The 25,933-nt window shown below is 47.4% G+C and overlaps 1 protein-coding gene across 1 annotated transcript in view; it reads left to right on the forward strand.

Moving 5' to 3' along the window:
• LOC148816205 (SH2 domain-containing protein 3C-like) overlaps positions 1 to 25,933 on the forward strand; it is an 89,525-nt gene that overhangs the window by 23,922 nt on the left and 39,670 nt on the right. Inside the window, exon 3 of the mRNA XM_088940784.1 lies at positions 3,111 to 3,150. Coding sequence (XP_088796910.1) covers positions 3,111 to 3,150 — 40 coding nt within the window. The remainder of the gene's footprint in view (positions 1 to 3,110; positions 3,151 to 25,933) is intronic.

Raw genomic sequence — 25,933 nt, forward strand, 5'->3', positions numbered from 1 at the left:
AGAGTTAATGAAATCAAATTCTGGTGCTGTTTTTGTTTTGCACAAAGTAATTTGGGGTTCAAATGTGTAGTTTCAGGGTGGGGTCACTGGGTTCAATTTCAGACCTGGATTGCTATCTGTGTGGAGTTCGTATGTTCTCCCAGTGTTCACATGAGTTTCCTTCAACCGTCCAAAGATGGGCTTCTACTGTAAGTGAATTGGCTGTGTCTGTGTGTGTCTGTGTGTGTCTGTGTGTGTCTGTGTGTGTCTGTGTGTGTCTGTGTGTGTCTGTGTGTGTCTGTGTGTGTCTGTGTGTGTCTGTGTGTGTGCCCTGAGCCCCTTGCTGGCTGGGATAGGCTCTGGCTATCTAGGATAAAGCAGTTCGAAAATGCCTGAAAGCTTAGTTGCACAGTAAAAGCTGCACAGAATTTAGCACAATTGTGTAACTGGGAAAAATGAATGCAGTAAAGAAAAAAACAAAGGAGTTATCCCAGGATCAAAGTTTGGGCTGCAGGATTTGCCGATTTCGCCAATGTTGCAAACTCTCAATCTGTTCTGTTTAAAGACAGATTGTTTCTGTTAGGAGGGCAGCGATAGCAAGGCATCATCTGGGACAGCGCTCGCTCTCCGAGCTGGGCGGAAGAGATCTGAAGGTTTTCTGGAACAGCCTGCATGTGGTCTGAGGGCTGGCACATGCACAGACGTCTACTAAATCATGCCGAACAACAAAAGCCTACATTTCCTACATTACAAAAGTACTTTATTTGCACTGTGTGTGCAATGGCTTGGCTGGCTGGTCACGTCCGCTTTATAAAAACAAATGGTGTGCGTTCTTTTCCTGAAATGAAAAGCCGCTGTATGCTTCTTCCCATGTTCCCATGCATGTCAATTTCCTTTTTTTTCTTCCCCGAATACGTGGTTTTTTTTTTCATCTTGTTTCTGGGCCCTGGGTTGGCGAGACCACTTTTTTTGGTGTGTGAGTGTCCCCCCCCCATTGAATGTGCACTCGTATCCCAGATATACGCGGTGGGAGAGCTTGCTCAGGGCATCTCTGATGGTATCTGTGGATTGTCTGGAATGGAGGGAATGTCTCCCTGACAGCACTGGGAAAAGAGGCCTGTGAAGCAGCTGTGAGCCTGGGGAGCGATTGCGCACGGAATGAAATTTGTTTCGTTAATGCTCCCTCTTCCCGAATATCACTCGTTTTTCACAGTTTTCCGGCCGTCGGTGTCTCTGCAGACATTCTCGTGACAGAGAGAAAACAAAGAATTTGGATGTTTCCATTTGTGATTAACCCTCGGTGTCGTGCTAATGTCATTTACGTTAATCCAAACGTTCTATCAGTGCAGTTCAGATGAGTTCATTGTGAAATAGGGCAATTGCCAATGACCTTAGCTGAGGAACTGAATGTGGAAAAGGTGTGTACCTGCATTTGTGTCACTACATTAAGCAGTTCAGTATGCACATACTGGGGGGGGGTTATACATTACGGCCTATGGAATTGGTTTTATATTTCAAGAAGAATTTCTCCCAAGAGGCATGTTTAGGAGCAGGCAGGATGGACACCTGATCAGTGCTGACTCTGCACTTAGCGTGAAGCAGGTCGTGCAGAGTCATCAGAATGGTCCTGCTGTTTTGAGGTTTTAAGTGAATTAGCTGGACACTGATAGTCTTTGAGATCACACAACACAGGATCTGAGCAGGAATTACTTAGAGGGACTGCCTGCACCCTTTCTGTATGTCCAGAGACCCCTGGGGGAGGTCATAAGGCCAGCAGCCAAATCACCCTGTGACTCACAGCTGGCAGCCCCACTGGAGCTCAGCAGGTGTGAGCCTGGTCAGTACCCGGTTGGGAGACCTCCTGGGAAAAACGAAGGTTGCTGCTGGAAGAGGTGTTAGTGGGGCCAGCAGGGGGGCGCTCACCCTGCAGTCTATGTGGGTCCTAATGCCCCAGTATAATGATGGGGACTCTATACTGCAAAAAGGCGCCGTCCTTCAGATGAGACGTAAAACCGAGGTCCTGACTCTCTGGGGTCATTAAGAATCCCAGGGCGTTTCTCGTAAAGAGTAGGGGGTGTAACCCCGGCGTCCTGGCCGGATTTCCCATTGGCCCTTATCAATCATGGCCTCCTAATAATCCCCATCTCTGAACTGGCTTCATCACTCTGCTCTCCTCCCCACTGAGAGCTGGTGTGTGGGGAGCGCACTGGTGCATCATCCAGGTGGGGGCTGCACACTGGTGGTGCCGGTGGGATTCCCCATCACCTGTAACTCGTTTTCAGTGGAGTGTCCAGAAAAGCGCTATATAAGTGTAAGGAATCATTATTAATTATAATCACTCTAAGGCGGATAACTTGTACTGATGCGTTAAGCTTTCAGTCTTGCAGCCTGAGCACGCCGCAGCCTCCAGCAGCTGATGCCTCAAACACTTTTATCTTTGCTCCAGGCCGGTCAGTCCGAGCCATCGAAGGAAGCAACTGTTCCCTCTGGAACACTTCCTGACAGCGCCAGGGCTGCAGGGCGGTGGGCGAGGGCCGTCTGAAGTGGCCGCGGCCTGCATTACGCAATGCTTCCAGCTATTGAATTGCCAAGGATGTGTGGGGTCATGGGAACTGGTGCCTCTCAGCACGTCCTGCCCATGCAGTGTCTCTCTCTCTCTCTGCACCTCACACTAATTGCGTATCTCTATGTTAGACTAGTCTTTTAGCAAAAGATCTCTGACCACAAAAGCCACTTTGCCTGTCATGTAATTCTGCACAGTCTCCTATCACAGCCTCCAGACGGTCTCATGTTTCATTAGATGTTGCTGCCCCTGTTGGTGCCGTGAATGCAACCTGTGCTCCTGGACTTTGCTTTGGCTTTGCCCTGTTACGCCACAAACACGAGTCCTGGGGGCTCTCATGCCTCAGTCTCTCAGAACCTGTTGCTAGCTGAAAGTTAGGAACAGTGATGCTTAGGTTCAGTACGGTATGAATGGGCCTAATTATATCACTGGCTCAAGATGTTGGAACTGAGCCTGACTCATTATAGGGTTCACGTGTTGTGCAATCATCGTCTAATACTGTGGTATCTGCTTGATGACGGAGGCCCCCTGACGTGCGTATCTTATGTCTCCTCTTTCTCTTTTCCAGCCACTTGGAGTCTATGGAATCCAGAGGCGAATATGTGAAGGTAAGAGAATCTTCTCCCTGACTCCCAGTCATTGTCAGACGGTTTGTCAGCCATCTAACGTCTGGAGCAGCACAGCTGGCTATTATGACAGCAGAGGCTTGCTCAGGGGAACGTTAAAACCCTTTTACATGAATGCCTGTCGTTCCCAAAAGTCGAGCTGCACCTTGAATGGGACATTTCCACCTCATTTGCTGGTGCCTGCCATGTCTTCTAAAGTGTTGCTAGTACAAGGTCTACTTTTTCAGGAATTGTGCGCGTCTCTTATGTGTTCAGCCTGCACAGGTACCGACCATTAAACTGTGCTCTGATGCAAGGAGAGCTTTAAACATAATGTCACAAGACTTAGGCGCTTCTGTTCCCAAAGTTGTTGTTTCCTAAGTGCTGTGCATTTTCACTGAAAATATACAGTCGCCATCTTTAAAATTGAATTCCAGACCGGGGGCTACTCTGAGGGTAATGAGAGCGAACTATGCAGGAGAAGAACCTGTTTATTCCTCAGTAGTTCTTGTTTGAACACATTTCTGCTTCGCTGAGTGGGGTGGGGGGGGGGGAGACCTAAGAGACACAGCCTCTCGGAGAGATCCAGTCTGGTTTACTGGAGGAGGAGAAACGGGGGAGGGCTGTCTTGAGGTTTTCTGGAGGAAGTTTTGTTTGAAAGAGTCTATGGCCTTAAAAACGTGTCGAGAGTGGAAGTTTAAGGAAAAGCTTTAAAAACAGAGGCTGAGATCCTTGGGGCTCAGGGACCGTGCTGGGGTTGGCATTAGGGTCTCTTACATAAAAGGTGCTTGGAGATTTGGCAAGTCCTTGGAAATCGCTGTGGACGAACAGGGTTACTGTGGGCAACGAGCCCCATTCTGAGAAGTGGAGAGAGACCAAATGGAAGGTACATTTGGTCACGGAGGCCTCATTCACACCCGTACTGCAGTAAGCCTGCCAACAGCAGGCACAAACTGCCCTTCCTGCTGTTGCTTTTCATACAGACGCATCTTTCTTTACTGGAGTGAGTGCACTTTGTCTTCAAACAAATCACAGGACCCCCCGTTACACTCCGATATGTTTGCTTGGTGACAAGGTGGGTGCTGTCTTCTTGTTATAGCTTTTTTTGTGTGTGATAAATCCTGTGTGTTAAACATCCTGCCACCTACTGGTCTACAAGTATGTAGGTGACCAGGAGGCGGTGCTCTCTTCTTTCCAGGCCATGATGGTAATCGATTGGGAAATCGTGCTCTTCTCTGCAGCACCAGTGGGGGTGGTTTTTTGTGCTTGTACTGTAAATACAGCGGAAGCGATCTGCAGTACCATAATGTTCAAATGACATATTCCAACCAGAAGGACGGTGAGAATGGCTTGATCAGCGTCCAGATGAATTGCTCAGACCATCGGGAGATGATATATAAGATCACTTTATCAGCCCTATACAATTTCTTGCATTAGGAATTTGTCTTTTTCGCAGAAACCAGCTTGCTCTCCACAAACAGACAGGGAGAGAAGCTGGGGGTCAGAGTGCAGGGTCAGCCATTTATATGGCGCCCCTGGAGCAGCTGGGGTTAAGGGCCTTGCTCGGGGGCCCAACGGAGGAGGATTCCTCTGCCGGCCGCGGGATACGAACCGGCAACCTTCCAGCCACAGGCGCAGATCCTGAGCCACCGCACCAACAGTAATGGGGTCATCCTTACTGATACATCATCGTTACTGCCACACAGCACCTACTGCCGTCTCCTTTAAGGCAGCTGTAATAACGCACAACTAATGCACACGAAGAAACCGGATTGAGTTAATCTCCTCTCTTCATCCGAGTTCCAAAAGAGATTAACCAGCGTGGTTGTGGCAACCCTTTCCAACGGTGCATGAAACTATATTAAGAGAAAGCGTTGCAAGAGCAATCTGTTATGACCCACCACCTAAATGATAGCTGCCACTTTGCAACAGGGTGCAGTTCATGAAGATCGATGTCAGGCATGTGGCTATCAATATGTTCGGATCAATTTCCCCACCAGATCTCGTATCTTGACCGATCCTGGTCCCTTTCTGGCCGCTGTAAAATGTTGGAGTGGTTGTAGTTTGCCTGGGGGAGGTTGTACAGCTCTTGCTCGGTCTCTTAAGTCTGGTTGACCTGCCCAAAGTACACGAACGCTGCGACTTCATGAGCCCGGAGTCAGAAGCCCCTTTTAAAGGAAGGACCTGTTGCTGTTTGGAAGGAAGCCCTCTGACACCCAAGATCGCGGTTTTGTCACAGAGGCCCGGAGAGCTAAGAAAAGAACAAGCAGTCTTTGTTCCCCTGCATCCTCTGTGTCTGAGGCATTGCTCTGGGGCTGGAAAAGCTGACAGGAGCCTGAATGAGACGAAAGGAGGGGGGGGGGGGAGAGGAAGAGAAGGGTTTTTTTTCTGTCAGGGAGGAGAAAATTAAAGGATTTGAGGGAAAAGGAATACCGACCAAACACTTGCCCGATTGTTCCTGAACTGCCTCACTGCCTATTGCTTCCTCAGACCTCATGCAGTGACCTAATGCGGACATAATTCAGGGACAGGCCTGGAGGCCTGAGAAGGCCTGCTTCATCCTCACACTCAGGCCGGCAACCATTACAGACGCCAGCAGCAGTTCTCTTTTCTCTGTGCGCCCTGTACCTCCAGTTCCACATACAAGCCCCAGCTTAAAGTGGGAAACTCTCAAAAAGCCCCCACGAGTTCCAGTCACCATGTCGACAAGACGTTTTTCCGTGAAACTAGATTTGAGCTGCTACGTTAACACGCACAGAGAGGATGGGCCTCTTTCCTACACATAAGCGGATAGAGCCACCAACGGTAAACACCTCCAACGCCCAGTTTGTGTGACTGGACTGTCGTTCTGTTGGTCCGGTTCCTGTCTGGATTTGAAAATCGCTCTTGTGACAAACTCTGGATCGACCGTCAAATGCCGTTGGAGTCCTCTGTGCGGCCCTCCCCCTGGCCGTGGTCAGGCTTCTCGTCAGGCCCCTCGGTGAATTCGAGTCTGGTCCGGCCGGGCAGCGTTTCCATGGTGACCTTGGCCTGCTGTTTGGCGTTCCCGATAAAATGGCGCAAGCTCTGCGCCGCGCACGGTTCTTGTTGATGCCAACGGCCTTTCCTGTGGGGGGGAAAAAAAAAGGAAAAGAAAGAGACCCACGTCCAAAACAATCTTTCTCCGTTGCCTGAGAGCTGTGTGTACAACTGCAGGCCTACTCCCTCTTCCCCCCGTGATAAGACTCTGGGGCACGCGTTAGTGCTGTTGGATTGATGAACCGTCACGCCCTGCGCCTAACATTTCAGATATAGCCACGCAAACTCAGCAGTTTTCCATTGCCTTACACCGGAGAGAAGCAGTTTCCAAGAGCCCTCCAGCTTTTGATTTCCTGGAGGACTGCGATTACAGTTGCCTGAGAAAACCTCATGGTTTTTATCGTCTGTCAGGAGGACTGAATCCTTCCCACCCTCTCCTCTCCGAAGCAGTTGCTTCTGTTGAAGCAGGTCAGGAATGCTGGCTAAGGCGCTACGTTTGGGGGGAAATGCTGGATGTCCGCCCGTATCAAGGAAATATGATTGCTCTTGTTGGGAATTGTGTAGGCATCCACCTCTAAGATTCATTCTGCCATTTTGAAAGAGAAAGATGATATTTTTCTGGTAATGTGGAATAAATGATTTAGAAATCATAATATATTTATAAATAAATCCTTAATATACAGTATTATTGTATATAATATATAATAATGCTTTTGAATAAGGATTTAAGAAGGCTTATACTATTTAGATCTAAAATACCAGGTAGGAAGGATTTTCAGTAGTATTAAATAAGTATCTTTTATCTCTGTTAGTATGATTAACTGGCAATGTCTGTATACAGAGATATGTGGTGATGTCTTATCACTGGTGTTGAAATTTAATGGGTCATTAATAGCATATCTAGGCCTTTTCAGATGCATAGCAATATAGTGGGTTTCATTGGCAAGATATAAGAACTTAAAAACAATTACAAACAAGAAAAGGCCATTCAACCCATCTCGTTCCTTTGTCTATTTCTTACATCTTGAAAGTAGGCAAGGTCTTTGATTCAGTGTAACCAAGTGTTCCTGCCCTCAATTTCAAAAGGTGGTGCGTCCATATCCGATTCTGAAGAACACAACTGGGTTATGTTTGTCGGCGCCTTTGAGGATTTTGAAGATCAGGAATATCTAATATGTCGGGTCCCCTCATAGTGCTCTTTGTTCAAAATTTTAACCTTTTAAATTAAGTCCAAGACATTGAAGTTAAAACAACGTTTGGTAAATTTTGTTATGCAATACTACAGTTAGCCACTAGGCGGAGCCACTGACCTTATATTTCAATAACGAGGAAAGCTGGGTGCAAATGTGCAGCGCTTCTTGTTTGGAAATGCCTGAATCTGAAACTGCGGCGGATCAGATCCTCAAGACGATGTCTTGTTTCTTTCCTGACCCAAAAGTGACCGTTTCTCAATGTGAGCCCCCAGTGTTCGGTGAACAAGGAGTGGGGGAAAAAACAGTTCCCAGCAAACTTTGCTATCAGTTGGGCTGGTATTCGGTGTTTTTGTCTCCATCTTCAAAGACTGCTTAGCCTCACAGAAGTCGTGGTCAGAGGCCTAGTGAGTTAAAACACTTTAAGTCAAATGAGTTCTCCCCTTTAGTGAGCTAAAACGCTTCAAGTCAAATGAGTTCTCCCCTTTCGTGAGTCTGTTGCATGCATTAATTTCGTAGAGTGGTGGCAATACCTCTGGGGAAAATCTTTACAAGGGCTGTATTTTAATCCTCAGCTTTGTGAAAACAGCCTGGGTCCTGTTCCGTGCTCAACTGACCTTGGAGTGTTTTTATGAAAGCCGGTTTCTGGATACAGCAGAGAGCGTTTCTGCTGATGGCCATCCGGCCTCTGTCAGTCAGGGTCAACGGTCTTGTTTGCGGTCTTTGTACAGGTGTCAAGGAGATGAGCTGCTGTACGGTACAAAGGTCTCTACACCCGTGAGGTGGTTGTGCGCTCTTTTTTGATTGACGCCTTAGCCTGCCCGCAACAGCGTATATTCGGTGAACGTGCCGGGTCACATTCTAAAGCAGTCCAGCCCCAGTCCGGATGTGAGTTTTAAACGACCTCAGCCAGCACTGTGGGCGGGCGTGTTTTTACCAGGAGGTCTCGAAGAATTCTCGCCGATAGCTTCAGCACATTTGCATGAATATTTCGCCGAACCGGTTATCTTTCTCGTTTCCTTGCCAAAGTTGATAAGGAGAGATAACTCGGTTCTCTGCAAGAGAGGCTCCAAGCACGCAGTTTCACTGCTTCATTTTTTTCCCCTCTGCGCCAATGGAAAAGAAATGACTTGTATTTCTGGTTAGATTGCGCCCATTTGTAGGGGTTTCTAACGTTTTATAGCTTGCTCAAGAATTTCTTTGATTGCGAGGGTGGTGTTTCCATCAGCCCACAGAGATGCTGCTGTGCTGTGCTGTGCTGGGAGGAGGCGGGGGACAGAGTGAGGAATTATCTGCAAAACGGCTCTGAATTATTTACAGCTTATGGGGCTTCTGGAAAAAAAAAAAGAGAAAAAAGCTCAAAGTAATTAAGACCCCCATCTCTTGTCTCGAAGGATTCCAGAGTCACAAGGGGGAAAATGCACTGAGAAATGGATTCTTTTCCTTGTCTCCAGCTGACTCCTTATCCATCTTCGTATCAGATGCCGGTATGCTACCTGTATCTGTCAGGAAGGCAGATATTTCAGAGCCTTATCTTGAAAGGCTGTAGCTTTCGTTGGAGTCGATCTGTTCAGCTGGTGCTTTCATTTCGTCTCTGGCCGAAGAAAGAGGAAAGCACACACATTTGGTTGCGATCTCCCGAAAGAATCGTTTTTGGTAGCTTTGTGTTTTTAGGAGACGTTTTTTTTTTTTTGCTCACTAGAAAACTTCATTAATTTAGAATTTCATTTGATCAGAAGGAATGCAAACTGTGGGGGACTGCAGAGGCTGGTTGCTCTGCCCCAGATACAAAAAAAAGTTTGGCTTTTGACTTTTTCAGTGCACTGCCAACAGATTTAAAATACTGATATGTCCAGTTTTGGCGCTGACTAAGATCAAGGCTTCTTAATTCAGTGGATGTTCTATGCCCTCTTTGACTAAGTGATTCTTAGTCATTCTTGGGATCGGAAGAGGATTGGAATTTTTTTGTGATTGCAGCATCAGTGATAGGCAGTAAGGGAAGAGCTACAGTCGATTCTTGAATCCATGCAATTATTTCTAGCATTCCTGGAGAAAAGAAAAACAAGTTTTTGTGGCAGACATGTACAGTAGCAGCAATAGGCCACAGGTCTCAGGTTGGTGGGATCAAGTCTGTACCTTTCTTGCTCAGTAGCTAAGATTTTTAGTCCGATTCATGGGGTGAATAATAAAGTAATTGCTTACACTTATATAGCGCTTTTCTGGACACTCCACTCAAAGCGCCTGAATGATGCGACAGCAGCCATAGTGCGCCAGTACGCTCCCCACACACCAGCTCTCAGTGGGGAGGAGAGCAGAGTGATGAAGCCAGTTCAGAGATGGGGGGTTATTAGGAGGCCAAGATTGGTAAAGGCCAGAGGGAAATTTGGCCAGGACACCGGGGTAACACCCCTACTCTTTTCAAGAAACGCCCTGGGATTTTTAATGACCACAGAGAGTCAGGACCTCAGTTTTACGTCTCATCCGGAGGACAGCACCTTTTTACAGTATCCCCATCACTATACTGGGGCATTAGGACCCACACAGACCGCAGGGTGAGCGCCCCCTGCTGGCCCCACTAACAGCTCTTCCAGCAGCAGCCTTAGTTTTTCCCAGGAGGTCTCCCATCCAGGTACTGGCCAGGCTCACGCCTGCTGAGCTCCAGTGGGGCTGCCAGTCATGAGTTGCAGGGTGATGTGGCTGCTGGTGAGGAGAGCATATACTGTAGCTCAGCATCAATTATCTGAAGACTCTCCTCCACTTTCAGCTCATATAAACCGCTTTGATCAGGAAGAAATGCCTGCAACAGCTCGTGCATTATTCTGTAAAAGTTAGCAAGTGAATTCCAGGAGTGCCCTCTGCTTTGCTTTGCTCTTTATAGTTTCTATTCTGCAGCACTTTCCATTTCCCGTCAGATACCTAACACTGTGTGGGAAGAGCTGCACTCAATGGGTATACAATATAAAGGCTGGCAGATAGTGAGCTCCCAGCTCTGAGTTTCAGTCCTACAGCACGTGCTGGTTTGTCATCATGTGTCAGTGGGACATGATGAAACGGGGGCGACTTTGGTCCTCTAGAAGTGTAGACATGTGCCACTGTCCTGTGCCAAATCGCCACCCCCACCCCCCTCCTCCCTGGTGCAACATCAGTTATCTGCAGGTATGAGTCAGCGGACACCAGCTCAGTAAGTCAGTCTGCACAGGAGATGATAACTATAGGCGCTGGCAGCCCCTGACACTACGCCCGGTTTGAAAATATTTAAAAGACAGCCCGATCTCGCTTGCCCAGAAATTCCTTGTGCCCTCTCAGTGCTTCACAGCTTTATGTCAAAACTATACCGTATTTCTCTCTCTGCCTCACCCCCCATGTACTCGCACCCACCATGATTCTCATCATTTCCAGAAAGCAGCAGTCCCTTTAATTACAACAACAATAATAATAATTCCTTACAGTTATATAGTGTTTTTCTGGACACTCCACTCAAAGCACTTTACAGGTAACGGAGAATCCCACTACCACCACCAATGTGCAGCCCCACCTGGATGATGCGACGGCAGCCAGAGTGCGCCAGTCCGCTCCCCACACACCAGCTCTCAGTGGGGAGGAGAGCAGAAGTGATGGAGCCAGTTCAGAGATGGGGATTATTAGGAGGCCATGACTGGTAAAGGCCAGGGGGAAATTTGTTTAGGATGCTGGGGTAACACTCCTACTTTTTTCGAGACACACCCAGGGATTTTTAATGACCACAGAGAGTCAGGACCTCAGTTTTACATCTCATCTGAAGGACGGAGCCTTTCTGCAATAAAGTATCCCCGTCACTGCACTGGGTGCAGTCCCCACACAGACCGCAGGGTGAGCGCCCCCTGCTGGCCCCACTAACACCTCTTCCGGCAGCAACCTTAGTTTTCAGTGTGTTGTCAGTTGTGAGTTGCAGGGTGATATGCCTGCAGGCAACAATGCAGCAGGCCATCAATTTGACTTTTTTTAGCTGCAATGTCTCGTCACTCTTTGTGAAACAAATCAAAATCATGAGGGAAATTCTGTAGCGAAGACTTCAGCCCGTTTTGTTAGGTCTGGAAAGGACAAAACACTCCTTTTATGAAATATATTTAAATTCATTTTGAAATATATTTACCCCTTTTTAATTTGTTTTCTGTCGTGCGTCTGCTGTAGGCTGCAGCTCCTTCTTCATTATTCTTTTCTGACTGGCATCCCACTACAGCCCACACTGCTGTTTGCCAGTAATCCAGTTAGCATACCAGCTCCGTGTGGCCACAAGTCAGCCAGTTACCATGTCCGGCAACACCATGCATCTGGCCTGTCCTGTGCAGTAACAATTCAACCCGGGCAACAAAAGATGTAAAGAAACCTACAAGTGTAAAAACTGGGCAAAGCTGAGCATCTTTGACATATTCCATGCTGAAACGAGAAGAAAGGAAACAGACTTGAAGAAGGCTCCACAGCCGAAACATTGTGTTTCCTTTCTTCTCTTTTCAGCTGGGAATAAACCTTCTACTTCTTCCTTTGCTGCCTGCGCATGCTGAGGCAGCTCCCTACGTGAACTGTCTTTCTGGTGGAGTGTGGCTGTTTAAGTGGAAGACTGCCGAATGTGAAAGCACCTCAGATCGTTCTCAGGCCCCCTTCTTTACTGCATGTGCTCATCGGAGGATCGGGAGAGTACCGTGTGGAACCGGCCAGTACAAGACAAACCAATTGCCTTGCGCAGAAATGGAATGCAGGGAACATATTAGTTTGGCCCCGGTGGCCATTGATATGCATTGGCTCTGATTTTCAACCCTGAGGCTAGACACAGCCTTTGAAACTGGACCAGCAGGAGGGAGCCGTATCCCCTTAATTGCATGCGTCAAGAACAGCGCACTGGAGCTTGAGTGTCATATGTGACAGAGAGCATGCAGATGTGCTTTCTACGCAGCAGGTGCCGGAGGGGGGCTAGTTGCTGTAGTTGCTCTAGAGCTCAGCGAGAATACTATAGGTTTTGAGACGTGCCGCTCTTCCATTTCATTTAAGAGCGGAAACAGGGACCGTAAAAAGGCACCGTTCTTCGGATGGGACGTAAAACCGAGGTCCTGACTCTGTTGTCATTAAAAGTAGGGGCGTCCTGGCCAAATTTCCCATTGGCTTTTACCAATCATGGCCTCCTAATAATCCCCATCTATGAATTGGCTTCATCACTCTGTTCTCCTCCCCACTGAGAGCTGGTGTGTGGTGAGAGAGAGTGCCGTTATGTCTTTGGGGAGCGTTCTGGCGCAGTATGGCTGCCGTCGCATCATCCAGGTGGGGCTGCACACTGGTGGTGTTGGAGGGGATCCCCATTACCTGTAAAGCGCTTTGAGTGGAGTGTCCAGAAAAGCACTATATAAGTATAAGGAATTATTTATTATTATTATTATTATTATTATTATTATTAAATCTAGTTCACTGCATTCCAGAATTTGTTCAATCTCACATCCTTAAATGCAACCCATTCAACACATTTGTGTTAAATCATCAGACTGCATGAAGATACTCTGCTTGAATGGAAGAGACAGGTTGAGGTTAATTCCGTGCTGGAAAGTCCAAAGAAAGAAATGGACCATTTTGCCTGTTGAGCCTTCAGGCATGGGAGGTGATGCATTTTTCCCCTTTCTCTGACTTTTCAGTCAAAAGCACCCCAATTACTTCTCCCTTTGCAGCCAGCGGAACTCTCCACTCAGACCATTTCAATGGAAGAGAATGAGCAGCAGTGATCTTTATTGAATCTTTGCGTACTGAGGTCCCCTAATAGAAATGTCATTGCTGAGATCTACCTGATTGAGCGAATTCACTTCTTTAAGTGTCATTCTTGAGTGGCGTCTGTTAGTGAGACTAAGATCCAACGGTACAGTACGTGGCTCCAAGTTTAAATTCTGAAAATCTACAGCGCTAAAGAATCGCAAAGCCTTTACAGAGGCGCTTGGCATGTCAGCTGTTTTGTTTGCGGTCTCTATGGCATCCCTCAGAGGTCTCTGCACAACAACAGCAAAGCTTCTTGTTCTCCTGCAAACATGCAACATCTTAAATACCTCTGTCGCCGGACCTGTCTCTTTGACGGTGTGCTGGAGCAGCTGTTGTGTAGCTTGAAGGCTCGAGGCGTACGGCTGTGAGCCACTGCATGAGAAGCCGAATAAAAGAAAAGGGTTTTTAGGAATTCTCAAGCGTGCTAGACTTTAGAGTGTTCCTTGTCACAGTTTAGCAACAGGAAAAGGAAACAATCAATGTTTACGGACAATGATTAAATGAGTTTTAAGCCCTAAAAACAAGTCTTCCAATGAAATAACAGCCTTCATAATCAAATAGTCCTCATGGTAAAACTGTATGCAGACCTCTCTGGATGATTTACTTACTGTAGAGTGGGCACTTTGCCTGCAGAGAATGTAATGACCAATAAGAAATTGAAATGTCGTTTTCCTTTTCCTGAGTGGGGTGGAAAATCTGTCACAAATATCAGAGGGCTTCTGATAGGAGTGAGCAGAGATGATCAAGCTGTTGTGGAACCTGGGCTTCGTGCACAATTTAGAGAGACGGACATCTGTTGTAGGTGGCATTTCAGGAATAACTGAAATAATTTTCCTAAATAGCCATTATGCCAAGAGTGAAAAGATTCTTGTATTAGATTCTAATGTATATGTAACAACCCCTTCTAAACACCCATTTCAAACCTTTGCTGAACTGCGCTGTGACTTCTTGCATCCTCTACTCTGTGAGCCAGTGGCAGGGAAAGGGGTCACCTGGGTGGGCTTTTGATAGACAGGTTGTTCGGCTCTACAAGGCTTCTGGTGCTGCCTGTGTCAGAGCACATTAACCCCCTGCCTTTGTTTGTCAAGCTTTATTGTGGGAGATGGAGCTTCTGGATGGGCAGTATTGACAGATCTCGCCTCACCCTGCTCTTAACCTCCAAACCAAACGAGTCAGGTCTAATACAGTGGCCAGCTGTGTTTACAATATCCAAAAACCTTAAGCTTCTGTCCTTAATCTTTCACCTTTTCTCACTGCGAAAAAGGAACGCGACAGGACTTTTCTAGTTCCCCATTATATTTTAAAATGGGTTTTTAAACATGATGACACATGGTGACAAAAAAATGATGCTGTTTTTTACAAAAGGTAGTTGCTTTCAAGTCAGGTTTTGCATCGCGAACAAAGGACTCAACTAGCTTTTACAGAGAAGACGGGGCCAGGAGTTTGGAAAGCTCGATTGTCTGGGAATGGCTGAAGCTAAGGCCATCCAGTAAAGCAGTGAAAGTGTAGACCATCTCTGAATCAAGGTAACAGGACAACAGCTCTGATTCTTTTTGCGTCATTTAAATTTCTTTTGACATTCTTATGATTATTACAGATATGTCATGCCATTTACCAAAAAGCTTCATACCGTACGGTGTCACAGGAACCCAGAGCCTACCCGTCAAGCAATGAGCCCAAGGCAGGGTACACCCTGGACAGGATGCCAGTCTATCGCAGGGCCAGTGCAAGTCAATCATACATACATGGGGACACTTTGGAGGCCACAGTAAAGGCCGAGGGGAGGAGATTAGGCCCGGACACCAGGATAGCTCCCTACTTTTATCAAGAAATGCCCGGGGATCTTTAATGACCACTGAGAGTCAGGACCTCGGTTTAACGATTCATCTGAAAGACGTCGCCCACTACAGTATAGTGCCCTTGCCACTATACCAGGGCATTAGGACCCACACAGACCACAGGGTGAGTGTCCCCTGCTGGTCCCACTAGCACCACTTCCAGCAGCAACCATAGCTTCCCAGGAGGTCTCCCATCCAGGTACTGGCCAGGCTCACACCTGCTGAGCGTCAGTGGGTAGCCAGTTGAGAGCCGCAGGGCGATATGGCTGCTGGCTATTACACATATGCTGGAAGGAAAAAAACAACTCCGTGAAATTCCCCGCGCTGCTCCCGAGTTTCCCCAGTTTTGTACAGTGTGCCGGCGTTGACGGGTCCCAGCGTTCTTATCTCAAGGGAACAGCTCTGCAGAAGCGCCTCCGAAAGTGGGCCACTGAGAGAGCAGGTGGCAGGAGGTGTCTGGTGAAGACGGATGGTCTGGTGTTGCTGTTGCCAGGCGTGGTGATCAGAGAGTTGGACTCAGTGGGAAGGAAGGAGGGGGGGGATCTCTGTTCTACATTCCAACGTACTTTGCTGGACTGCGGACTGGGGTCCAGTGGGGGAGGGGCTGAGGGACAGGATTCGGGGGGGTGTGGGGGGGTGTTCCCTGTGAGCCTTCTGTTTCTTTTCCGGGGAGAAAAAGGGGTTGAGCAGCAGCCGACCTACATTTGCATGGTGGGGACGGTGGGGGCGGGTTTATTTGGCGATAATTAACCAGCGGCTTGTGGACAGCTGACTGCTTCCTCAGCAAACATTAATTACGACACAGCGGGCTGGGGAGCCCAGGGGATTAAGAGGCTGAGGACCCAGCTGCTGTGTGAGAAGTGTGAGTGTTGGGGGGGGAGGTAGAAGCGAGAGAAGCGAGAGAAAATTCAGAGGCAGAGCAAAAACACCCCGCCACCATTACCTGTGATTAAAGAGAGAAAATAAGCAAGGGTGAACCTCTGCTTTTCATCTTGCCCCTACCTGCTGTGTTCTTGTGTTTTCGGCTTGTTCCGCTTGTCTCAGATGCTGCCAAGGCACTACCAGGCAAAAGCAACGCGGAACGTTTACTGAAAATGAGTGGAACTGGAATAAGGAGTGAAGAAGCTGAAAGAATCGGACTGAAGCCTCTTACTGTTTACACTTCACGCGTTCTTTTCAGATTGGAGGGGGCTGGGACTGGTAACAGCCAGCTGGGACACACCTCTTGTAGCTGTGTCGGTGTTTTTCCAGCCCTTTTCCAGCCCACGCTGCTCTTACATGGATACATTTTTTGAGGCACACAATCCCGCCTCTGTCCCCATCACCACGTTTTTGCTTTCTCATGCCGGTGGCCGCCCCGCACAGTTAGAGTCAAGATCCACAACGCAGAATAATAATAAGAAGAATTGCTTACACTTACTGTATATAGTGCTTTTCTGGAGACTCCACTCAAAGCACTTTACAGGTAATGGGGGAATCCCACTACTGCCACCAAAGTGCAGCCCCACTTGGATGTGACGGCAGCCATAGTGCGCCAGTACACTCCCCACACACCAACTCAAAGTGGGGAGGAGAGTGATTCAGCCAGTTTATAGATGGGGATTATTAGGAGGCCATGATTGGTAAGGGCCAATAGGAAATTTGGCCAGGACGCAGGGGTTACACCCCTACTCTTTTCGAGAAACATCCTGGGAGTTAGGACCTCTGTCTCAGAAGGATGCCTGAGGCCTGGTACGCCATTCAAACTCCCAGCAGCCTTAGAGCAGGGCCTCTGGGACAGCCGTCATTTCCCGACTTGACCCGAGCCGACCGCAGCCCACATTGGAATTGGGGCTCGAGCTGGGTCTGGCGTTTTTCCCCTCGTTGCTAAAAGAAAAAAGCCGAGGATTAGAGTGTGAAGATGGAGTGAAAGCAGAAAGATAATCAGGGGAAAGGTTCTGGGGCAACAGGAGGTCATTGTTGGTTTGGAGAAAAGGGAACTCCAAGGAAGATAACTGTAACAAATTGCCTATGGATTGCCCGAAACCCCTCATTATCCACCTCACTGCCTGGTGCTAATCCATGAAACTGTTTTGTTTTTCTATTAGTTTTGGGTTTTAAAGCTGCCTTCAGGACAACTGATGGCATAATTAATTTTTAATTGCAGGCAGGCAGGAGGAGAGCAAGAGTGAGTGTCGGCAGTCAGGAGGAGGAGGTGGGTGGGAGAGGGGGCTGAGGACCAGCAGGATGGAGAATGACAGACGTCAAGATCCCAAAAAGAAGGGGGCGAAACAGGGAAGGGATGGAGACAGGAACGCAGTAGTGTTGTGCTGGGCGGTCGGAGCCGGAGAGCGAGAGAGGAGCAGCCTCATCTCATCACTTAACTGCGACATTCTCCCCTCCTGTCTAGTATTGATTATATTGCTCTGGCTTCAGTTCTCAGCAGCGGAGCTAATCTATATTACATCCTTAAAAAGCTCTCTGCAGCTTCTCTGTTTCTAGCACCGACACAGATGGAAATGTTACCCAGCTGCTGCAAATTCCTAATAGCGCTCGGCTATAGATTGGCTTATTCACAATTAATTTTTTTACAAACCCTATCATCATTCCGCGTATGGGTATTTAAAATGCAATAGCGTGCTCATTTGCACACTGCCATATTTCAAAAGGCAGCTGCCTTATATTGTTCGAGTTGTACAGAAGGTCATGAGGTGTGTGGTTTTTTTTCTGTCTAACGAGTGACGTAATCCTCATTTCAGAGCTATTGGCAGCATAATACCCTTTCCAATTTAAGAGAGATTGAATTTCTGTTTGACGTTCCTCTGAGCCCGAGATTGTATACCTGGCTGCTCTTGTCTTGAAAATTTCCTGGCCAGAAATATTCTTTTTTTGGATTGTGTTTTAGAACTAAGCATGCGAAACAAATATGTGGTTTAGTTCCTAAATCAGATCATCTCTCTCCCTCCTTGGAGAAGATAACAGCTTCTGCAACAGTCTGATTCCTTTGGATGTTTTCTTTAGAGTCAATAGAACAACAGATCAAGGCTAAGAAAAGTCAAATGACCAATAGAAGTTCCTGAGTGGACTGGCTGTGAAAATTTTGTCTCTGTGTGCAGATTTAGATATGTTTTTGATAAACGTGAGGTGTGAGTAAATGAAGGTTTCAGGAACTGTTGGAATTCTAATGTCCCAGGAACGTTTTTTGTAAATTTTCATGGGCGGGGGCGGGCATGTATCTACGTTTTAATTTCAAGGCTACATGTTGTCAACCCAGTGGGCAAGGTTCATGACAAAAGGTTGTAGGTTGAAATACCAGTTGAGACACTGCTTGTCGTACTGTAGATGTAGGTCTGTTGGGATAAATATGGCAGCCAAATAAATGAGGCATTGACAAAACCCTCAGCTCTTCAGGACAGGCCACCTGCTTTCACTGGCAAAATGTGTTTGCAAACCGCATGCGCCATCGTAACACAATTTTAACCTCCAAGATAAATGGATATGCAGAGGAATGGTGATTAATTAATGGGAATTAATGGGTAGTGCAGGAAGATCAGAAGCAAAGCATTGGCTCTTCATGTTAAATGACTAGTTAAGCTAATTGAGAATCTGATTTCCTCTCATTTGTGTTTGTGGGAATAGAAAAAACCTGTCTACATCAGTCTGAATTTAGTTGTATAGCTGGAATAGAATCCGTTGCCTATGGACACCCTGGTCAGTGAAGTGACGACGTACTGAAGTCCTTATCATTGAGATGCAGTGACACGGGCAGCTCGATTTATCTTCTGCTTTGCCCTCCTGTGGTGTCTCTCCGACAAATGAGAGGGAGGGCACCCAGACAGGGTGGCTGGGAGAGAGCAGGTTGTCTGTTTGCTCAGCTCATGCTGCAAATCCGAGGCAGGTGTCGGGCTGTGCACGCGATTGGCTGATTCCAGGGTAGCCCATGTGCACAGGGAGAAAACCGGCCATGCATGGCGACGTTAAGTGGTGGGGTGTGGACATTTTAGACACCACTGGCCTGCTAGCAGCTGCTTTCCAGATCTCAGGGGGCGAAGCACTGCGTTTTGTCCAGGATCAGCCAATTCTCACAGAATGTAGTTCAAATGCACTTCGGAGTTCTCCATTAAAGTTTTATAAAATAAGGCCGCTTGAAAGCATTTCTTCCATCATTTCGGTAAGGTGAAGGAAACGGGCCCGTGTATCGGCACCGTTTAATGGTGGCTTGGCTTATCTTATCATTGCAGCTGAATAATTTAGCTTCTGCTCCTGTGCTGGTGCCCAAGAAAGAGCTCTGACCGTCATATTCAGGAATAAAAAGCCCAGACTGGGCTTGGAAAAATGACAAAAGGACAGAAGAAGGATCCAGGATGTTTAAATATGTGACAGGCTATTTTCTGCAAATAGTTCTATTCTCTTCAGTTGTGGGAAGTTTTAGCTATCAATAACCTTCAGTAAGCATGCAGTTCATCTGGCCTGCTTTATTTTGTTGCTCATTCGTGAATCACTTCTAAATCTGGACATACACAAGCTTATTGTGACTTACAAGTCTCGTAGTCTGTTAGGGTTTTGAAGGAGCCCTACTGAAAACCTGCGGTCGGTGTCTCCACTGTTTTCTTCCTTCAGATGTGCGTAGAACTTTCGTGCTTCGGTAATTTTTTAATCGAATGAGAAATTGGTTCACATTTCCTGCGCTGCTAAAAATGGACACCAGATTCAAAACAAAACAAAGGATGTTTACAGGAGAAGCCCAAACCCCCCAAACCAGTTGCTTAAAATTCTGCTTTTACGGTTTATTTTCTAAGATGCCGTATTTAAAAACAAGAGGGCCTAGCGGTTGCTTTCTGGGTGTTTGGCAAAGAAGAAGGGTTTATTTACATCTTAAGTGTAAAAATATCCCTTTCCTGGATATTTCTTAACAAAAATGAATCTCCATTTTCAAGATCGAAGGTGATATCGCCCAGTCTTGGGGAGGCTTGTGTTCAGCACTCGCAATAAATGCGCGACTTATCAGGAATCGAACCTTGGACCTTCCAAATAGCAAGCGAGCATTTAACCACTATAAGAGCTTTCTTAAAACACTTCCTGGCTTCAAGGCTATGGAGAGGGCTGTGATCAGGAGCAAACACTGTGGACGACAACTGCAAGTGGAAGAGGCGGTAGCACGTCAGCATTGCTCCAGGCTTTTAAATTTTGTCCTGTGTTTCGAGGGCCAGAGGGGCGTCTGTTTTTGGATAGCGTTCCCTCTGTATCTATGACATACAGGCACGGAGAAAGACGCACACCCACGTCTGTGTTCCTCACAGCTTGCGTATACACATGCTCTCCCCTCTCTTATACACACACACACGCACGGCACACCACCCCAGCCATCACTGCCCCTACCCTGCCCGTGCTTCACTTACTTCCAAGCCAGGAGAGAAAAGACGGATTGCTCCCAGAAGGTGCTGAAACCTTAGGAAGCACACCTATCTCTTTCTCTCACCACCCCCACCCCCTTTCCTCCCTCCCAAACCGGCTCTGGAGCCTCTCAGCATTGTCTTTCCGGAGGAGCCCTGGGCAACGAGGGGGAGGGGGAGGGGGGGGTTTGTGGGAGGGGACTCGTTTTTACTAAACAGTGGACCACCATTGCCTCCTAGCATCTCTCCCCCCCCTCCCTCCCTTTCATCAGAAAAAGATGAGGTAATCCTCATCCCAGCCCCTGTGAAGCAAAGAGAGAGAGAGAGAGCGAGAGAGCACGAGCGAGAGAGCGAGGGAGTGGGGAAATCAAAGATCTCAGCTGTGATGACAGCAGAGGCACGAGCAGTGGCAGCAGCAGCAGGAGCAGCCCATCGCCTTAGCCGGCCGTCGGAAGGGATGTGCAAGGGATTTTAAGCCGCGAAAGAGGACCAGAGGTGGATTATTCGGGGAGGACGGCAGCTCTGAACGCCTCCCCCCCCCCTCCCCCGAGCCCCTAACCCCTACCCCCCCCTCGTGCACCCGAAGAGAAGTCCCTGGCACCCCCCCGGAAACCATGACGGAGAGATGCAGCCTGTGGAGTGCCATCTCGGCGGCTGCCTGCTGCTTCTACCGGGGATCTTTCATGCAGGTGCAGGTAAGAGGAGCGCCGGCGGGCCAGCTCGGGCTAGCCCGCCCGAGAGAAGCTGTGGAGCTAGCGGGGGAGAGTGGGCCATTTGCTGTGGACAACCGTGCACAGACCCGGGCTGGAATCTCGGATCCGTACTTGTAGATGGCCACTCAAAGTCAATGAAACACGCCACCCACCTTCTCCGCTGCACGGAGAAGTTGGATGTCGCCCACACACATGCGTCTGTCTTATCTAGAAATGCATTCCTTCGTGCAGCAAGCATTTTGCATCTGCACTTCACGCAAACGGCACGCGGTGGCCCAACTTGTGGGCGCCCTACGTTGGGGGCGATTCTGGTTAGTTTCCTGCTGCTTTCAGGTTTGTCTGTCACTGGTGCCAGGGTAACCCCCCGGTCTTTTGCAGAGGAGCTAGGGCTTGTTCGCTTGGCTCGCGGTCTATTGCTCCCGATTGCTCGGGCGGGAGGAGAAAAGCTGATACAGGGAGCGCACGGCTTTTGTGTCGAGTGCTCTGCCCTGGTTTTGAATGAAATCACGGCACAGCAGTCCCGTTGGCAGCAGCCAAGCCCCGAGCTGGAGGGGGAACCGCTGCTAATTTGATCCGGGCGTATCAACAAAACTTAAGCTTCTCATTGTTCTCGAAAATATCAGTTATTAAGCACCACAAAACAGGGCTGTTCGATGCCCTGTAGGACTGGGAAATGTATATCTGCGTGTTGCAGTGACATACAGTGTAGTTGTGTCAGTGCAATTCCAAAGTCCTTGATGAATGGGGTTCATCTTCCATTTGTGCTCGGCTTGTTTCTTCTTTGGCCAGAAATCAGAGTTGAGTGAGAACAAAGTCAGGCTTCTTTCCCTCTTGATGTTTAGTGGAGCTGCTGTTCTGCAGCTCCAGGTTTGCTCCCACAGTGGCGACAGCATGGCAGACACTCTCTGACAGGTGTTGACGGTGATGAGAGAGCCGAAACTCCACCCGGTCGTGGGAAATGGGCTTGGGAAAGGGAGAGGTGACGGGACCCCTGGGTACACGTCATCCCATGGGAAATCTGGGACGGCTGACTGTACCCTCTTGGAATTCATCTGACTGCACCTCTCATCTCTTCTATCAGCTCCTCTCCCACCTGAGATGAGATGGTCTGTGCAGATGGTCCGTGGCGTCTAAATTTGCACCAGATGTTATCAATGATGATTATCCGTCCAGTCAGGGACAGCGAGAGCAGCAGATGACCACAAAAAAAATGCGTTACTGCCGCCCGAATCTAAAAGATTCAAGGCTGTCCAATCAGCCTTTAAGGGGTGGTAAGATAATGCAAAAAAATATTTTAAAACCAGTGGAGGAATCTCCTGGATCCAGTTTGCAATGTTTGTTTGTGTCTATAAATCGGCTCATTTGCTGTTGTTGGCCTCATCCAGGCAGAACACTGGACTCATTAAAAAGTGAAGCTAGAAAAATCAGCTTCGCTCTCAGGAGACTTCGGCAAGACTAAACCGTGTTCTGGCTTCGCTCTCTTTTAATGAAAAAGAAAAAAGCTGACTCTGTCATACGTGTCCCGTTGTGGGGTATTATAGTGCTATCTTTCAGTAAATGAGACAAGGTGTCAGTTTAACCTGCTATGAAAACTGAGGCTTTGTTTTGTCATTGAATATTTACTTGCACAAACCCAGTTACTGTTCCTCTCCCTCTAATAAGGAAAAGTAACACAAATGTACCTCAAACAGGGCAGAGTGCAGATTCATCTTTGAAGTGGAATAATAGTTCTTTACTCTGTTCTTGTACTTTCGGTGCAGCATGGACTTTATGAACAAGCCTTAAAGAGGGGATTAGTTCTAACTTCCAATACTAGCTGCAAATAAATAACCCAGTTTCTAATGGCAGCATTCAGTTTCTGAGAGCTTTCTTGCATCCAGTTCATGGAAACCCATCCTCTGTTATGTCGAGAGTCTGAAATTCTGGTTCAATCCATCAAGTTTGATTGGAGGGTATCCAGGAAATTATCATTCTTTCTTGGTTGTCAAGGAGGCGATTCTCGGGCTCCTGCAACCTGTAACTGGCAAAGGCTCTCACTCTGTGTGCAGGTTGAGCAATTGGAGGCAGAGGTCATGGGTTCATGTTTGGGACCTGTCAGTCACTAGCTGTGAAAGGGGTTTCCCCAGAAGGTGATACATTATTGAACTGGTGCTGCTAGAGCAAGGGTGGGATGAGTCTGCTTGTATTTGGGGAGATTGCCACCTCTTCAACTTCCCAGGTGCCTGCAGGCTTGTGGTGACATCACTGCGCAATGTGGTCGTCATCCAATTGGCAGCTAACCGTCCTGTAGATCACTGCAGAGCTCGCAGCATGTCCAGAGTTGAATACCTCTGATAGGAGGACAGGACAGATCAGTCTGTTTGCCCAATTGCATTATCCCTGTGTGGAACCGGCAGTCTTCACCTTGACATGTGACATGAAGCCACGCTAGGCGATTCCAAACTGGATGGGGATGTAATGCTACAAAAATGTGCCTTTTGAAATCATGCAAAAAATGCAAAAGAAGAGGTGATGAATCTCCTGTATGAATTTAATTTGGGGCAGCTTTTAGATATGGCAACACTGGCGATCCCTCTTTAAACTAGTCCAGCAACAAAAGATCGTGGGTTTGTGGGGTTGTGTCCACTCATTCAAATGTGTGTGCGTGAGATGGAAATGTACTGTATGGATCCAGTTGTCTTTCTCTCCTTCACCCCTCTCTGTCTTTTTTCCCTGACTGATTCATTGACAGAATGGCCTGGCAATAAGAGTACTGACAGCGATGGATAACTTATCTCTGTGCCTCAACAGACTCCTATGTGCCTGGACAAAACTGTACATATATCTCACTGCCTCCTGTCAATATATGTCCTTCCGTTTATTAGTTTATACATTCATCTTTCTGTCTCCTAAGCCAGGGCTTTCTATAGCTCATATAAGAGATGAGATGACATTCACAAGCAAGCAACCGGGAAGTATCACTTCAATATTAAATGGATTGAACTGCTGCTATAAATTTGAAAGAATCAGAATGATTGAATTAGATAGTTGATTATATAGCTAATATTAATCAGCCTCCTAATATACAACGTTCTCTGAATCTTAAATGCAGTATGTAAATATTTGTGCGCATAAATTTAACGATCGTGTTCACAAACTTCTGCATGGTACGATGCATAAGCAAACTGCACAGAGAATTTTACACTTGTCGCAGCTGTTAGATTTCTGAGTAGTTTAGTCAGTTTGCGTATCAGCCTTGACTCTTTGCTCTCTGTCAATAAAGATCTACTACTGTGCTTTGCTACATTTATTTCTGTGTTTGTTGTGATGCCTGATGCTCGGGGCTTTTTAACACATTTCACTTGATTCCCATCTGTCCATTTTCTGTTTCCCTTTTATTGTGCATCCATTCCAATTCATCTGTGTGTCTGCCGGTTTCTATAACCCTCAAAGATTCTGTGCCTCTTCTGTAGCGATCATTGTCTGTGATAGAGAGGATGAAGGCCTTGGTCTCTGGCACGTTTCTTTTTTCCCCAATCAATCCGTCACTCTGCGTGCTGATCTATCCACCTGTGACGATAGCTGGAGATAACTTGCACAGATGTGAAAGAAAATCTTTTTGTCACAAAGGCCTTTGCTAACAGCAATGCGTCAATAATTCTAATGCAATCAAGCATACATTAGCACATGACTTTAGGTCATATTAAATGTATTGACACCCATATTTATTCATGCTTTTTAGTCAACATTGATTAATTACGGAGAGTTATACATTTATATAGTGGGACTAGTACTTAAAACCAGCCCATCTCATTACCGAAATAATTCAGACACTTGTAAAGGTAAAGTAAAATTGTCTTTTGCTGTTACTGTACTAGTACTGTAGGTAAACATTTAAGCAACTTTTACAGGAAAAGAAGTCCTGTATCCTTTGAAATCCTATCTCCTGCACTCAAATCTAATCAGGTTTGTCCAAGGCTGATTATTCATACCAGATGGCTTTAGTGAAGCACTAGTGAAACGGTGTTAGCCAAGGGTATAGTGGAATATTGGTAATGTTATACCTTTGTGTCGAAGAAAAGTTTAGAAATTGTCTAAGAAAAACTCTTCACTCAGGTTAGGTGTGGTCAAGCAGAGTCCTTTATTCATGCGCATGGGGAGGATATAATCATGCAGACCTGAGAGCAGCCTCTCATACAGATCTGTGAGTAACCTCTCCACCGAGATGATAAATGCAATGAGTTTTAGACAGCAAATTCACACAGGAAAGCTCATTCTAAGCTTCCATATTAGGTGTTGTTTTTCTCTCTACAAACATTTCTTTGCAATTGACCACGTTCTTCTTAATAAGCAGTTGTACCTTGTTTACAGACAAAAGGAAGTATATAAATTAAAGGTGTGAAATGAGCTAGACATTCTGCTGTTGTAGCATTAATATTGTAACGCAACGGGGGCTCAGGCGGGCGCCCTTGCCGCATCTGGTCGGCCCCATCCCGACTGAGGCTCGAACCCGGGACTTCCGCGTCTCTCTGCAGCGACCTAGCCCCGTGAGCTAAAGAGAGATCTCTGTCCAGCCCAGTAGCTGTAGTCCTGCTATCATAGGGAAGGGCGGTGACGTCACCTGCTCTGGTACGCCGGCTCTTACACAGTACCTGTCGGCCGTAAGCGTTACACTCTCCCCCGCTTAAATCGCCGTCCCCGGCGAAGGGCTATCCCACCCCGCTTCTGACACCAATGTAACGCAACGGGGGCTCAGGCGGGCGCCCTTGCCGCATCTGGTCGGCCCCATCCCGACTGAGGCTCGAACCCGGGACTTCCGCGTCTCTCTGCAGCGACCTAGCCCCGTGAGCTAAAGAGAGATCAATGTCCAGCCCAGTAGCTGTAGTCCTGCTATCATAGGGAAG

The sequence above is a fragment of the Atractosteus spatula genome, chromosome 23 (assembly GCF_055471065.1).
Source record: "Atractosteus spatula isolate fAtrSpa1 chromosome 23, fAtrSpa1.hap1, whole genome shotgun sequence".
Lineage (NCBI taxonomy): Eukaryota > Metazoa > Chordata > Actinopteri > Semionotiformes > Lepisosteidae > Atractosteus > Atractosteus spatula.